The 17,940-nt window shown below is 38.5% G+C and overlaps 1 protein-coding gene across 1 annotated transcript in view; it reads right to left on the bottom strand.

The window, feature by feature from the left end:
• LAMA5 (laminin subunit alpha 5) overlaps nt 1–17,940 on the bottom strand; it is a 1,615,491-nt gene that overhangs the window by 657,643 nt on the left and 939,908 nt on the right. Inside the window, exons 29-31 of the mRNA XM_044090412.1 lie at nt 16,779–16,876; nt 14,496–14,703; nt 2,348–2,474 (exon numbers count right to left, since the gene is read on the bottom strand). Coding sequence (XP_043946347.1) covers nt 2,348–2,474; nt 14,496–14,703; nt 16,779–16,876 — 433 coding nt within the window. The remainder of the gene's footprint in view (nt 1–2,347; nt 2,475–14,495; nt 14,704–16,778; nt 16,877–17,940) is intronic.

Genomic DNA, 17,940 nt, shown 5'->3' with positions numbered 1-17,940 from the left:
TACTTACAACATCCAAAAAGTTAGGAAAACTTTGTGAAAAAGTTAATAAATATTTTATACATTTAAAAAATACTTAATACATTTAAGAAACCCATTTTCACCAACCTACTACAAATCTACACTATATTTTTTAAACTATATTATTTAAAAAAGTGTTACTAATGTTTGAGCCTCTTTCTTTTCAAAAACATAACAAATTCCTCCCTATCATTTAAACCTGGTGGGAAGTAAGCATTGAGTTTGACCTGCCATAAGTTTGGCCATACAGAGAGGGGATGAGAATGCTTTCAGCAAACATTATAAGCTAAAATATTGTAAAAGAGAGTACAAATTTTTGGTAGTAGAGGCCCTCCCTAGTGACACTACTGTTATGAATATAGAAGAAGAGCTAGGTTGGCTAGAATACTTATGGCAGGTTAAACTCAATGCCTGCTTCCCACCAAGTTTAAATGTTAGGGACGAATTTGTTACGTATTTGAAAAGAGAGGTTCAAACATTAGTAACACTTTTTTTTAAATAATATAGTTAAAATATAGTGTAGATTTGTAGTATGTTGGTGAAAGTGTGTTTCTTAAATGTATTAAGTATTTTTTAAATGTATAAAATACTTAACTTTTTCACAAAGTTTTCTTAACTTTTTGGATGTTGTAATCATGTGATGAGATAAACCATGTGATAATGGAAGCCTTTAAAAGGAATTTTGTGGAAGTTACCCTCAGTCTGAAGACGTCTCTGTAGAACTGAGACAAAAGCACTAACTGGAGGTGATTTTATTGTTTTATTAAAATGTGGTTACCTAAGAAGATACCGCTATTTTCTTTATTTATTTAAAAATAACAAATTATTTAATCTTTTTGACCAAAATCAACCAGACTTCAAAATTTAAAACAGATTTTCAAATTTCTCCTGTACCTATCCAAAAAAGTCAAAACACCTTTCAACTGGTTCTGGATCTCCAGTTTGATAAGGCAGCCCTCATAACACTTACATTTATGTCAGGATTCATTAATCCAGTTTCTTTTTTTTAGATTTTCCCCTTCAGAAATGGTAAACGTTTTTGTGGTTGATCTTACCATTTTGGCTGTCTACATTTCCACTTTTCTGGCATGTGCTACTTTGCTGTCTTAGGATCTTCACTGCTCACATATTCATGTTTTTAAAGCATTGAGATGTTGCCCTACATGCTTATTAACCATATATGCATGCTTCTGACATATGTGCTTTGTTGTTCTTGCATGTTTGCTGCCCACACATATAGTTTCTTGCCATGTGCACTGCTACGTCTGCATGTTAAGTGTTCACACACGTGTACGTTCTTGACGTACTGCTATGCTGTTCCTAATTGTTCCCCAACAATGTGTAATGTAAGCATGGTGTATACAGGGGCACATCAGGTTAGGAATGTAAATATGTGGGATGTACATGTGTGGGGTTGGACTTTACAAGGTTAACACATGTCAGAAATGTGTAAGTGTAAGCATGGAATATATTTGGACAGCTCTTCTGTTCCATGCTCTCAAATAGCAGAGGTCCCATTCAATTCTCTCTTTTGATGTTTCATCTTTTGATATTTTTGGACTGATGTTTAGATATTTGATATTGCAGGCATGTGATGAAGTAACATAGCCCCCCTTTACACTACTATACATATACATATGCAGTAGACACGGATCTATTTCAGAAGATCAAAGTTTCAGAAAGTCGAACTTCATATGGTCGAAACCTTATGATCAACTTTCTGAAAAGTGGAGCAGGACAAAACAACAAAAATCTATGTTTTTAAAGGGGGGCAAGCCCCCCCCTGCACACACTGCATATTATATATAATAAATCCAAGATCGCACTACAGTGGGAGAAAGGGTACATTTCCCAGTTCTCACTGTGTCATGATCTCCATATAAAAGCTTCAACATTTTAGAAAGTCAATTATATGTTCTGGAGCATATGAAGTTCAACTTTCTGAAACTTCAGCCCTCTGAAAGGGACCCAGTAAACTAACATATTAGCGGCGCAGGAAATAGGATTTTTCCTCTGTAAGCGGAGTTTTTAGCGTTCCCAATCTTCAGCATCATACCCCTTCTACACCACTTTTACTCAACTCCTTCCTTTGAAAAATGCATTTATATACTTTTCTGATCATGCAGCATGCTCCCAAAGCCCAAATTACCACCAAAAACTGAAAGACTGAAGTTACAGACAAAGATATCTTCTGAGTACATTTTTATGCTGATAGTTTTTCAGCTCCCAGAGCCAGCACTACATCTAAAAACATGCCCCTGGTGTTTTATTCATTTTGCTTAATCTTTACCAGACACACAGACTACAGGATATAACTGGGGTACTTTACCTTGCCAGACACGCCCTCCATTGATCAACACTTCTACTGGAAAGGTTGGATGGTTGGGCTGATAGTAGTGTAAGATGAATGCATAGCGACCCAATGTCTTCACATGGCTGTTATAAACAACGACATTCTGTGGAATAAAATGCATACACAAACAAAAAAATAATCAAAAGTGATACAGACAGAATTATGTGATATACAGAACACTATATAACTTAACAGTAAGTATGAATTTTAAACATTTTTTTTTATTTCTGGACATTAAAGCCATACTAATTGTGACATAAAAGAGTAGACATACTAAGAAGTTTCACTGAAGTCAAAGAGGTAGAATGTGCATACGGGCCCTATACAGCACAAATTGTGTTGTTCCAACAACATCAGCAGACAATGTAAAAAAATAAATAAAGCAGTTACTTGTGTCTGCGTGTACACCAATACTAAACAACTTACATCCATACTCTGGCAGTTCAATGTTGTTGTTGTCTTTCGGCTTTTCCCGGTTAGGGGTCGCCACAGCGGAACTCCGGTACGCTAATGATTGGCAGTAGATTTTCATGGTGCCGAGTTGCCAGCTCAACGCCCAACTGGCAGTTCAATGAATGTGTTTATTTCTGAAAAGTATAGCTGCGATTTACCATATCAGTAAAGTAAAAGGAAAACTACTGCAGTAGTACTCATGATACATGGGAATTTTATTTTTTAGTTTGTTTACCGGGTAATGATCGTCTGGGGCCAGAAACCCATTTTCAGCGGTGACCATGGGAGAAAAGCTCCAAACATACACTTGAGAAAATTAAAAAAAGCCAATAATATTAACAATATTACTAATATTTGATAAGTCACAGTGTAAAAAAAAAAAAAAATAAATATATATATATATATATATATATATATATATATACAGTTACAAAAGTGTCTGACCATTGACTTCCTAGCATTTAAGGCCACACTAACTGCTAATAGATGAAGTATAATAAAATGTTAGCCAAGTGGAAAAAATAAAACGGTAGACATGGGCTAGAGCTAGATAGGAAAGGGGTAGTTATAAGAGAATAGATGGAGAGTGGGTAGACTTAGCCAGGAGTATGACAGGAGCAGAGCCAATGATTTGCTAGATGTTCTTTTAGCAGGTGTTTGAACTGATGACAGCTAGGGTTTTATGCTATGGGTTGAGGAAGATTGTTCCAAAACTTAGCAATTTTATAGGAGTAGAGAGAGGTACTATGAGTGTTATGGGGTTGAATAACCTTTAACATTAGCTTGTTTGAGGACCTGTGTGATTTGTAATTTATACTGGGTAGAATTAGGTTAGTAAGTGCGGGGCAATCATTGGGCTGGTGAATTATTTTGTGGACTATGGTCAGTTGACTGAGTGTTAAAAGGTTTGGGAGTTCTAGCCAGTTGAGTATGGTGAGTGCTGAGCAGTGGTGGGTTCTGTATGGGTGGCCTGTAGCGAACTTTGGCATTTTATTATAGCAGAATTCTAGACTATTTAGCTCTGTTTTTCGTAGATTAGTAAATATTTGGGATCCGTAGAGCTGAGTGGAAAGCAGTTGTGAGTGGGCAGTGGCTAGTGTGGCACATTCAGTAAGGAAAGGTTTGGCTCTATATAGTGTACCTAGTTTGGCGTGGACTTTTTTGATGGTGAGGGAGATGTAGATATCAAATCTTAAGGTATCATCTATTGGGACACCTAGAAGTTTGGAATGACTTGTGGGTAATATTTTGGTGCCATTTGAGGAAGATATTGTTAGAGAGAACTGGCATATTTTGTGTTTGTTGCTTCTGAAAACTATTGTCTTGGTTTTGTTAGGGTTAAGTATGAGATGGTGTTCAGTCATGTATTTTTCTGTATCCTGAAAAGATATCCGCATTTTTGTTTGTAGTTCCTGGGGAGTGGTGGCTGAGCAAGTAAGTGTGGAATCATCAGCATACTGGACTATGGAGGCTAGTTGACTTGCAGAGCAGAGGTCATTTGTAAATACTGTAAAAAGAAGGGGGCCATGTATGGAACCTTGGGGTGCACCAATAGAGTTTGGGAGAAGAGGGGAAAGGGTGTATTCCCATTTGGTAGCTTGCTGACGGTTACACAGAGAGCTATGGAACCAGGACAGGGCAGTTGAACTAACACCATAAGATGACACTTTGTTGAGTAGGATTTGGTGTGAAACAGTATCAAAGGCTTTTGACATTTCAAGGCATATGGATGAAACAAGTTGGCCATCATTTATGAGACTTGGATGGTGTTAGTAAAAGACAGTAGGGCAGTGTTAGTACTATGTTTTGACCTAAAGCCACGTTGAGTGGGGGAAAGTAGGTTGTGATTAAGGAAATGGTTAAGGAGTTGTTTGTGAATGCATTTACCTAAGATTTTAGTTAGAGGGGAGAGGATGGCTATGGATAGTAGCTTGTTAGTTCTTTAGAGGTCCCACCTTTGTGTAAGGGAATAATGTGAGATATTTTCCAAAGACAGGAGACGTATTGCTCAGCAATAGAACAGTTGATTGGAAGTGATATAGGATAGGCAATAGATGGGGCAGCAATTTTAAGGAATTTATTGGGAAGTAGGTCTGCAGCAAGATAGCAGGGTTTGAGCTTGGAGAGGAGTGTTTTTATGTAGCTAGTTTGGATGGAAGTAAATGTTAAGGGGTTGTGGGAATCCGAAGAGAGAGTGGGTACAGTAAGAGGTAGTTTAGGTTGTATACCTAGAAGTGATGTCATTGTGTTAATAAGGTGAGTATTAAATTGTGTGACTATGGGGTCAGTTACATTCAAGGTGACAGGAGGAGGGGTTGGGACATAGCCAGGATTGAGGAGGTTATTAATGTTTTTCCAGAATTTTATTTTTCTTTTTTTGGTGCAATTGCTGGCATGTTTGGAAGTAATTTTGTTTGTCTGATTTTATTTGTTTCTTAGCAAGATTACGGAGTTGGTGATATGTGGTGAGGTCTATTTTATCTTTGGTGGTGTGATATGCTAACCATGCCTTGTCTCTATGTTTGAATGGACCCAGGTGAGCACCAACTTGACACACCACAGACTCCCAAAACTTTGGATCCCCCCCAACAAGCTGTTCTCCTTGTGTAGAAAACAAAAGACCTGTACTAGGACAAAGAAAAACAGCAGCCCATGTTATTTCTCTTCTTTTTGATGAAATCCAAGATAGTCCAGACCATCCTGAAGAATAAGTAAAGTCATGACTAGCAGATTCCTGTTACAGCAGAAAAGATGATGACCCTGGACAGTCCCCCATCACACCTGCCTGTAGAAAGATGATGGCCATGTACAGTCTCCCGTCACACCTGCCCTGTAGAAAGATGACAGCCCTGGACCGTCTCCATCACACCCACCATATAGAAAGATAACAGCCTTGGACAGTCCCCCCTCACACCCACCCTGTAGAAGGATGATGGCCCCAGACAGTCTCCCCTCATACCCGCCCTGTAGAAAGATGATGGTCCTGTACAGTCCCCACTCACACTCACCATGTAGAAAGATGATGGTCCTGTACAGTCCCCCCTCACACCTACCCTGCAGAAGGATGATGCCCCCAGACAGCTCCCACTCACACCCACCCTGTAGAAAGAGGATGGCCCTGTACAGTCCCCCCCACACTCGCCATGTAGAAAGATGATGGTCCTGTACAGTCCCCCCTCACACCTACCCTGTAGAAGGATTATGGCCCCAGACAGTCCCCCCTCACACCCAACCTGTATAAAGATGATGGCCCTGTACAGTCTCCCGTCACACCTACCATGCATAAAGATGACAGCCCTGGACAGTCCCCTCTCACACCCACCCTGTAGAAAGATGATGGCCCTGGACAGTTCCCCCTCACACTCACCATACAGAAAGATGATGGCCCTGTACAGTCCCCCCTCACATTCACCCTGTAGAAGGATGATGGCCCCAGACAGTCCCCCACTCACACCCACCCTATAGAAAGATGATGGGCCTGGACAGCCCCCCTCACACCCACCCTGTAGAAGGATGATGGCCCCAGACAGTCCCCCCTTACATCCAACCTGTACAAGGATGATGGCCCTGTACAGTCCCCCCTCACACCCACCCTGTAGAAGGATGATGGCCCTGTACAGGCCCCCCTCACACCCTGTAGAAGGATGATAGCCCCGGACAGTCCCCCCTTACATCCAACCTGTAGAAGGATGATGGCCCTGTACAGTCCCCCCCTCACACCTACCCTGTAGAAGGATGATGGCCCCATGACAGTTCCCCCTCACACCCACCCTGTAGAAAGATGATGGCCCTGTACAGTCCCCCCTCACACTCGCCATGTAGAAAGATGATGGTCCTGTACAGTCCCCCCTCACACCGACCCTGTAGAAGGATTATGGCCCCAGACAGTCCCCCCTCACACCCAACCTGTATAAAGATGATGGCCCTGTACAGGGTTCCCCCACCCATCCTGTAGATCCTTTTAGCCTCTTTCCCATTTCTTTCTCTATCTCTTCTTTGGAGGAGATGTGGAATGTAAGTGTGTTCACTGTACTCGAACATCTACTTCTATGATAGTCACTTTACCTGCAGCGATTACTCTCATTGTAGTATTCAGGACATACAAGAGGAGGAGTGCTAAAGCAGTACTAACCCTGATATCAGCCCTGAGGAGCCAAAACATTCTGCAGTATTACTGTGTTAAAAGCTGCACTGGTTGTGGAACAGACAGCTAGTTTATGTATAGAGAAGATATAAAATGAAGTCCCGGTAGCTGCCTCAGAAATCCCTTGTGTAGAAACACATCTCTAGAAAGAAGCAGGACCTGCTGCTCTTGTGGAATGAGCTCTGTTACCATAGGAACCGTCTTGCTGCCTAAGGGTAGCCTGATTTGAAAAGATGGACAAGTGGTCCAGCCCTGTGGTGCAGACGGATAAAGCTCATACTGCCCAGATGACCTTTGTTTGATTAGCAGTCTGAGAGGTGAAGGGACTGGACAGGGGAATGATGAAATTGAGCAGACAATGCTGGCTTGACCCCTTCCTATCCTTGGGTCATTGGAGCACATGACTGAGATTTTTCTCATGTACATCCCGTAGGCAGCCATTACAAAGCTGGAGCCTGAAAGTCTTCCACAGGTTGGGAGGGGGTTAAGACTCTCTCACCAACAGCATTATGATGCTGCATCATATTCCTTCATCTCCTCACTAGATGTGGACATAGGTTGGGTCGAGCCCTGGCAGAAGGCTGTGGCATGTCCAAAGGACCCGATGAATGAGGAGAGGAACTAATAGCAGATGATGGTTAGCAGCAGGGAGGGGGAGCAATAAAAAAATAAAACCCAGACTAGTAGTTTACCTGTGAATACAAGGAGGTTAGTAACACAGTAGCACATTCCACTTGACAAAACAATACAGTATTTATTCTCTTTGCTAAACAGAGTGCATATTATACTGTTTCCTGATAACGCAGCCCAGTAACTTAAACCTAGCACTTTTTCTTGGGAATTATAGATTTATTTATTTTATTTACTTATTTATTTATTTGCAGTTTGTTAACTAGGAGAGTCCATTGGGCCATAATGAGCCCTTTTCAATGGAGGCCCGGGGAGAAAAGCTCCATGAGAATACATATACAAAGCTACAAACATAACAATTACAAAAACAATGTTAAAAAAGAATACAATGTACAATTGCTTATGAAGTTTACAGACTATAATGACTATAAAAAAATTGGAGTAATACAACAATTTAGTTTAAGAAATACATTAAATAATTACATTGTTAATATTTTTAAGGTCTAATTAACAAGTGATTTAAGTAATTAAAGTTTTACAAACATAAGATGTTCTGTTACCTAAACAGCACATAAATCTTAAATGTATGACATTTCTACAGTATGTAACATCTGCTTTATTTACTAAAAATTAGCATATAACTATTGTATGTTTGCCAGAATACAACATTGGTAACAGCCTGCAGTTTCTTAATAATCCATAGCAGTCCAAGTTGTGATTCTAAACTAACGTAAAACATCCTGACCTCTGACCTCTGTAAATATGCTTGGGAATGTGCAGAAGCAAACAGCGATTGCCCAAGAACAATGCTCCTACACCTCTCTGAAGAGTCTTCAAAAAATAAGACACCAGAGCCCTGTTCTTCTAAAGTAATACACAGCATTTACTAAAACATGGATTTAGAAAAGGTTGCATTTGTTTTATTCTATGTGAATAACAGAAATTTTCCATATAGCATTAAGCCTAGGGACATTTAGTGTATAAAATCCACTTTAACAACAGCTTGGAGAACCTTTGCAAGAATGGTTGATGGAAGCAATGACAGAATCAGGAGAATTAGAAAGTTTTTATAAAATACAGATTTTTTCAATAGACACCATCAAAGAAAATATCAACATATATAATACATATGACATTAAGAAACATCTGACAAGAAACAGATTTAAACAAGTGACAATGTTTCTTCCTAGCAAATGAACTGCATGTATGGTTCTTAGGTTACTACTAGGCGAACTGCCCTTGCAAGCCATTTACCCTCCCAAACAGAAAGTTTATGGTATACAAATATATTATACAGGATCCCCTTCAGAAGCTCATAGTTTCAAAACTTTCAACTTCAAATGGCTGAGATTACATCGAAGTTTTGAAACGTTGAACGTTTTAAATGGAGATCGCTGTACAGAGTGGAACAGGATATTTACCATTTTTCTCAGTGTAAAACAATCTCGGAGTTGGTATATTTATTTAACAGGGGGTGTGGGTAGGGGGGGCTTGCCCCCTGCAAAAAATGTAAAAAAAATGTTTTGTTTTTATTTCTATTTTTTTTATTTTGTTTTTGAAGTTTCAAAATTTTGATATTTTGGTGTTGGCCATTTGAAGTTCAAAGTTTTGAAACTTCAACCTTTAGAAGTAGATCCATTATATGTATGTATGTTTTACAATTTATTCAGCAACGCATTTTTCTAGTATGTATCTTACAGCCAGAAAATTTAAGTTCTGTGTCCAGTGTATCAGGTTCTAGTCCACCTTGGGTAATTTGTAGCAGATGGTATACTGTGAAGTGAAATTATACTTTGCCTGCTAATTAGTTTGTGTAATAAAGTATTTTAGCTTTATTGACACTGTCTTTGGAATTCCTTCAAATAACTGTGAGACAATACTAACAGTAAACAAGACAAACCACAGAAAGCTCTTATATTATGATGATGCTTTGATTACCATAGTGATCATAACATAATGCAATGTGGTTTGCTATCCAGTTAGACAAAGATTGCTTAATTGTTAGACTGCCAAATTAGTCTTGCATAAAGAAATAAATATTTGATATTTTTTCCCATTCCTTTTTTCTAGCTGGAAAGCTACTTTGTCTGTGCATGTTTAACACAAGAATTGCTTTTCGTCTCCTATTTTTAAGGTTTGGGGAAGTTCACTGTATGTGGAATAAAAGGTGAGTTGATGCTTGAAGCGACCTTTGTCTTGGTGGAATATAAATATGGGTTGGTGGACATCAGAGCCTGTAGTTCAGATATGCTCCTAGCTGAAATAAAAGTCACAATAAAGATGATTTCCCAAGAAAGGCATTTTATGACACAATGACAAGCTGGCTTGACGTGGGAGAGTATAAGCTACACTGAAACAAAGTTTAGGTCCCAAGAAGGAAACATTAACTTCCTTGGTGGCTTTAGATGAAGCCTGCAAGGCAGGACTTTTCTGTTGGTAAGGAAAATGGGAAGAAGCATAGGAAACAGGCTGACCTGGTGAGAGCAGGGACATTCGATGAGGCTTAGGAAAGTACTGCTCTGAAAAGGGAGCTTAAATAGCCAAGGACTTCCTATACCAAAATCTTATCAGTTGCATGCTAAGAAGAAAATAATTTCCACTTACCTAGATAAGATTAACTGGTAATATGCTTTCTAGTTTTCTTCAAGGTACACAGTAACTCTGGGGTCACAGACTTCCAATTTGTGATGAAGAACCTATCCTCTAGATAGACAATTTGCAGTTGTTCAGGTTGGCTTGCACTAAAGCTCCCGTGCTCTATGTTAGCACTGTACAGTGCCAGAGTAGGGTCACTGGCTCTCATTTCATTTCCAGAGTAGGGTCACTGGCTCTCATTTCATTTCCAGAGTAGGATCATTGGCTCTCATTTCATTTACAGAGTAGGGTCACTGGCTCTCATTTAATTTCCAGAGTAGAGTCATTGGTTCGCATTTCATTTCCAGAGTAGGGTCACTGGCTTTCATTTCATTTCCAGAGTAGGGTCACTGGCTTTCATTTCATTTCCAGAGTAGGGTCATTGCCTCTAATTTCATTCCCAGAGTAGGGTCATTGGCTCTCATTTCATTTCCAGAGTAGTGTCACTGGCTCTCATTTCATTTCCAGAGTAGGGTCACTGGCGCTCATTTCATTTCCAGAGTAGGGTCACTGGCTCTCATTTCATTTCCATAGTAGGGTCACTAGCTCTCATTTCATTTCCAGAGTAGGGTCACTGGCTCTCATTTCATTTCCAGAGTAGGGTCACTGGCTCTCATTTCATTTCCAGAGTAGGGTCACTGGCTCTCATTTCATTTCCAGAGTAGGGTCACTGGCTCTCATTCCATTTCCAGACTAGGGTCACTGGCTGTCATTTCATTTCCAGAGTAGGGTCACTGGCTCTCAGTTCATTTTTGCAGAAGTAGGAAAATCACAGCTTTCTGAGCGGCTCTATTAAATGACGCTTTCTCTATGTTTCTCCACTGAAAAGGGGCTCTTGTGAGCCAGTCAGACTTCCCCAGCAAACAGATGTTAAATAAATAAATAAATAAATAAATAATACTGGAATGTTAAGACTTTATGAAGGACTAAAGAACTTATAACAGGTTTGCTTATTCCTTGTTGGTTATACCTGTAGATGGATAAGGTGATATTTTGACTGAAGCAGGACCATGTTACAGACTGATACACTACATAAAGTAGATGAAACTTGAGTGCACAGGAACTTACAGCAGGTATGAATGAATGTAATTATTAATTAAAGATACTACCTTTAAGAATAACTTGTAAATTGACAATGGAAGAAGTTTGACAGTTTTGGAAAAAGATCTACACAGTATTGGATAAAGAGGGTAAATAAGTGGGGAATGACTATATAATAATTAAAAAAGGCATCTGGGGAGGTCTGGGAGGTATTTTCAGCACTATCTGAGGGAGGTCTGGGAGGTATTTTCAGCACTATGTTTTCATAGGGCACTGTAACATGTATGGATGTCTGTTTGCTGGTGAAAGACTTTTTTAAGAAAGCATTCAGGAAGCATTAATTTTAATTAAAGGGACATAACAAACAGCAGTAAGAAAAAAAAGTTGTATGAAAAGACTTCAGAAGACGAGTCTATTAGTAATAAAGGTACGAGGCATAAGGTGGCAATTAGTAGATACTGATAACTAGAGTGGCTTTAATGGGATTCCTTTGGTTTAAATATATATACATCTTTTACCTCAGACAAAAGATACTGAAGTTACTACAAGTAATTATGAATGAGATTTACATGCTTTCCACTCATAATAACAATGAAAACTTTTATAAGAATGGAATGGAAATTGTAGTCATGCAGCTATAGTGAAACGTAATAACACCTCTGAGTCAAGATAAATGTGATTACAGTTACATACCAACCAGATGCATGTATTACTGCAAGCTATGAAGTCTTATTATGAAAATGTAAATGATTGCAAATATGTTTAATTTCAATAACAATCAATATTAAATTTTCAAAATACTGAAAAACTACCTGAGCTTGAAGGTTTAAGTGGGACTGAGAAGGTCTAAAACAGAAACACTTTCCATTTCTGCAGACAATGACAAAATGGTCCCCGCTGCTTCTGGTTTAGTGGACCAAATGCTTCACGGGGACCACAAGTAGAGAACATCTACCCAACATCAGCAGGACAAAGAGGAACGTGGAGTAAAAGCAGATCTAAAACCTTATAATGGATCTCTAACATTTAATATTTCATTGTTTGACCAATGAATATGAAGGTGTATATTAAATGTGAAAGTCTGAAATATAAAAAATCAAATTAATAATACTGTAATATTTAAAAAAACAGAAAAGCAAAATCCCTGAAAATCAAAATGTTAATTCACATATAATGAAACCGCTTCATGTACTAAAAGCAGAGTAACAACAAGCATGTTTGTAGGGAGAAATCTCCATGTCCCCCACTGGGGAAATTTGTCCTTCTCTACCTCCTTACTTACATACACCAACTCAAGGATTATACAACATTTGGGTAAAGGAAAATCTGTCAGTTATAATGCTCAGTGATGTTATAGAAAGAGTACACATCTGCTTTCCACTCTCACTGAAGTATAAAAAGGTGTTTTTTTCCTTAACTTCTTGTTGTGTGACCATGGAGGTTGTACATCTTAGCAAGGTGTTGGGGTTAGGGTACAGACGAGCATCCTCCCTTCAGCAATGCATATTTTGCAGATTCATTTTCATGGAGCAGTTTTATTACAGCTGTGTGGCTCAACATTTTCAGTATTTTGAAAATTTAGTATTATAGGTTTTATATTACGAGTTCCTACATCCCAAGTTTTCATATTTAATAGTGATCTACAGTAAAATCAAATTTGTTTCAACACAAATCCTAGCTAAGTGATTAGATGAAGTTTGCATAGTTATACTGCTCTGCGATAACATAGACTCTCGTTATATGCTGCCTGGGTCATAGCTGTGACCACAAAACAATACGGGATAACATGTATAGTATGCCTACAGTACAATGCATGGTGATACTATGTAACCATGTATAGTATGCCTACAGTATAATGCATGGTGATACTATGTAACCATGTATAGTATATGCCTACAGTATAATGCAACCAAGTATAGTATGCCTGCAGTACAATGCATGGTGATACTATGTAACCATGTATAGTATGCCTACAGTATACTATGTAACCATGTATAGTATGCCTACAGTATAATGCATGGTGATACTATGCAACAATGTATAGTGTGCTAACAGTATAATGCATGGTGATACTATGTAACCATATATAGTATGCCTACAGTATAATGCATGGTGATACTATGTAACCATATATAGTATGCCTACAGTATAATGCATGGTGATACTATGCAACAATGTATAGTATGCCTACAGTATAATGCATGGTGATACTATGTAACCATGTATAGTATATGCCTACAGTATAATGCATGGTGATACTATGTAACCATGTATAGTATGCCTGCAGTATAATGCATGATGATACTATGTAACCATGTATAGTATGCCTACAGTACAATGCATGGTGATACCATGTAACCATATACAGTATGCTTACAGTATAATGCATGGTGATACTATGTAACCATGTATAATATGCCTACAGTATAATGCATGGTGATACTTTGTAACCATGTATAGTATATGCCTACAGTACAATGCATGGTGATACTATGTAACCATGTATAGTATGCCTGCAGTATAATGCATGGTGATACTATGTAACCATGTATAGTATGCCTGCAGTATAATGCATGGTGATACTATGTAACCATGTATAGTATGCCTACAGTACAATGCATGGTGATACCATGTAACCATATACAGTATGCTTACAGTATAATGCATGGTGATACTATGTAACCATATATAGTATGCCTACAGTATAATGCATGGTGATACTATGTAACCATGTATAGTATGCCTACAGTACAATGCATGGTGATACCATGTAACCATATATAGTATGCCTACAGTATAATGCATGGTGATACTATGTAACCATGTATAGTATGCCTACAGTATAATGCATGGTGATACTATGCAACAATGTATAGTATGCCTACAGTATAATGCATGGTGATACTATGTAACCATGTATAGTATGCCTACAGTATAATGCATGGTGATACTATGTAACCATATATAGTATGCCTACAGTATAAAGCATGGTGATACTATGTAACCATGTGTAGTATGCCTACAGTATAATGCATGGTGATACTATGTAACCATGTGTAGTATGCCTACAGTATAATGCATGGTGATACTATGTAAAAAGGTGGAGACAGTTATATAATTATCCATCTTGCTTTTATACACACAAGACATCTCTTTAGGTTAAGCATCAAATGATATGATTTCTGGAAGACTTTTGTGAATATAATGGTAGCCAAACTGTACCTCTTGGGAACGTAGGTGGATGAGGTCAGATGGATCCACAGCAGAAGGAGGGCGGACAGGTGGCTCAGGAAGTCCATTAACTTGTTCCACTGGTGTGACTCTTGACCCATAAATAAGAGGCTGGCTGGACGGGATGGATACTGCATACCCTTCTTTAAGGAGGATAGAAAGAGGTGGTTTCTTGAACCTGGATGGCACACAACTACTGCTGCAGGAAGAAAACAAAAAATGTTATTAATCATCATGCTTGGGATTAACACATTGAGATTCACGTCCCAAATTCAGAACAGTTCAGGATGCAGCTTTCTACCAAGCTTAACTATAAAATATGTGATTCGATCTGTGTTAAACAAGCTTAGTACTCAAAGTACAAACTAAAACCAAATACAAAGTAAGGCCCTTGAATCAAAACTATACTCATACAGTGGAGAAAACCAGCGTCCAGTAGCTGAATGGATCTGAAGACGGCTATTACCCAGCTCAGCAGTGGTTTGCAGAGCCGATTGTTTTCCCTTGATGCTTGCCAGCCTTTCTATTACTATTTTTTGGCATATATTATTTATTTTTCTTTACCAGGTTAGTCCCACTAGACTAGTAGCCTGTTTCCAAGAGGGGGAGTCCAGAGGTGGTATTTATACTACTAGGGGAAATTGGGTCAAGGCATCAGGGATCTTCCCTTAATCTTTTTGATAGGTACCATGGGGTCTTTTACATCCTCCTGAGCTACCAACAACTCAAGCAGATGGGGCCTCAGTTTAATGTCCGAATGATCTGAAGGAGATCTTTCCTCCAGGTCACATCTATTAATAACTGCCTCTCAAGGCACCAGTTGTTTAACTGCTTAAATATACTTCTTATTACAGATCATCAATAACTGCTTAAATATACTTATTACAGATCATCAATAACTGCTAAATATACTTATTACAGATTGTCAAATATTTCTTCCTCATCACTCAAGCTGCACTCTCCCCCTCCATTTCTCTCTCTACCCCAATCCTTCCCTTCAGTACTTCATCACTGCTTTCTCACCCCCAGATTCCAAGAGTTACTCTCATTTAATTCCTTTCAAATTCTGCATGTCACTGTAACACACCTTATTCATAGTTATAATTAATTTCATTATATCCTGGTGGTTTTATTTTAAGTGCTGTTTGATTTTGTTCTCATGACTGGTTACATTGTATAAATTAGAAACTAGACAGTGTGACTCCCAAGGAAAAGGAAACCAGACTAGACGTTAGCACTTTAGTCGTTTTTACAGTTAGTCTTTCCTTGTCATATTGTATCTCATCTCCCTGGCTTTTCTTTTAGAGATCTACAGTAGATCTAGGATAGCCAGTCAAAAGTTGTTTTGATTGAATTTCACTTTTAAACAAAAACAAACTGAAATGGAATGCAAATCTGACAATGCAGGGGGCTTTCTACAGTGTGCACCATTAATATAATCAGCTCCAGGATTTCTGTACTTTGTGGAATTGGCTATTACCCCTGCAGTGACTGCTATTCAATAAATGTGCATTTTGGTGCAATACACATTTTCAACACAGTGGACACAGATCAAACATCTGGCTTCCTTGATATCCTGGTTATCTGTTCAATTTTCGTCTCTCAAACCCAAACTTCCTTTCTCTCCCATAAACAACTTGAGGTTATCCTGCAGTATCATCCCCCATGTTTTCTGTTGTACTCATCCACAGGTTACCAGCCCCCCTTTTGTCACTTTACTGCAGAACAAACTTAACATTCATTTTTTTTCCATTTGCTAGGATGCCTGTCCCCCTTTAGCTCTTTGTAGGATGACTTTTTTCCATTCTGTTTTGAACCTAAGGATACTTGTTATTTTGCACCTATTCTGAGTTTCATCTCTCTCAGTTGTCCACGTACCACTTCGTCTTCCCTTACTCATCTTACTCATCTCTGCCCTTTGTTTCTTCTGGACTGACTATTTGCACTCCTTCCAACTAATTTTTCCTTGTTTCCTTTTCCTCATATTGCAAAATAAACATTTTTTATTCACTGTGTCATCAAAGAACTAAGGCAAAAGCATTTTATGGGAAATTGCATGTATGTATCCCTTTTATTTTAAAAAGTGCTGCTCTCTACTTACCAGATGAGCTGAAAAAGAATACTTTTAGGACCTTTTGATGCCTGCAGTTAACTTGTTTCTACTTGCTATGGAGGTATTGTTGCTTACAGCACAGTTGGGTAGAGTAAAATTAACTCCCAAAGTCTCCCATCAAATATAGTCTGTAAGTCTGTACAATAGTGTTTACTCTTTACCTGTTTGTTGAGAAAACTCCATGAGTGCTGATGCAATGGACCTTTGGTTCTGCATACTCCATACTAAACTGCTTGCTTGGGATAAGGTATACTTTGTGCTAAAAACACATAAAAAAACATAGAATTTCTTAACACAACTACATTTTGTAGAGTTATTATCTACATCTGTTTGACATTGCTTCACAGTCCTGTTCATAATAATGTAAACTAATGACTACAAATTATTCATGACAATCATTGCCAGTGCTTACAAAAAATAAAACATTTCTATCAACATCAGTACACAACTACAAATCATGGTGGCATTTTTTTTCTAATTTCATTTAAGGAATGTATTTGTTCAAAAGAAAATCTATGCAAGAAGGCACAATCAGAATTTTTGGAAGTACTGGGGAAAGGAAAGTTGTCAAGTCCCCACTGCAGTAATGACCTTTTTATTGAAAATGTACAGTTATGGTGAGCACAGCTACACCATGTTACTACGGATCACTATTATAGTGCATTCATACTATAAATGGAATGGTGAGTATGCCTACACCATATTACTATAGATCACTACTATAGTGTTTTTATACTATAAATGGAAGTGTACCAAGCAGCGTGGGGCGTCATGACTCTCTAGACATTAGAAAGTTACAGAGTGCCTTGCTATACTGCAGTGGCAAAACCAGACATACTTCCTGACTGGACGTCTAGCTTATATTGCTTAAAGAAGGAGTGGGTGGAAGTCCAGGTGACAGGTTTACAGAACCAGTCTTAAACTTGGTTATAAAAGTAGAAGGTGTTCTGGTCAAATGCACTTTAGCATGCTGAATCAGGAGCTTATACTACTCAATGCATCAAAATGTGACGCAGTTAGCCAAAGACAGGGTGACTATTTGCTTAGACACTGGTCATTCCTGAGTGCCAAGTATGAAGGACATGAATATTGAGTCTGTTCGCTTGCATTTCCTGGACAGGTTAATATAACACCTACATTGTATGTATACATCCGTAGTGTGTAAAATCTTCTTCCCTTGTATTCAATACTGGGATAAAAATAGATATTTGAACCAAATGATTCAAAAGTAGCTCAGATGCCACTTTAGAAATGAAGGAGAGCTTATCCTCATGGCTTTGCTAGCCCTGTGGATGATAATAACATTGCTCTCAGAGCTGCTTC

The sequence above is a fragment of the Protopterus annectens genome, chromosome 12.part0, assembly GCF_019279795.1.
Source record: "Protopterus annectens isolate FY-2018-M chromosome 12.part0, PAN1.0, whole genome shotgun sequence".
NCBI lineage: Eukaryota > Metazoa > Chordata > Ceratodontiformes > Protopteridae > Protopterus > Protopterus annectens.
The sequence above is the reverse complement of the archived record's forward strand: the minus strand, read 5'-3'. Positions and strand labels throughout refer to the sequence as shown.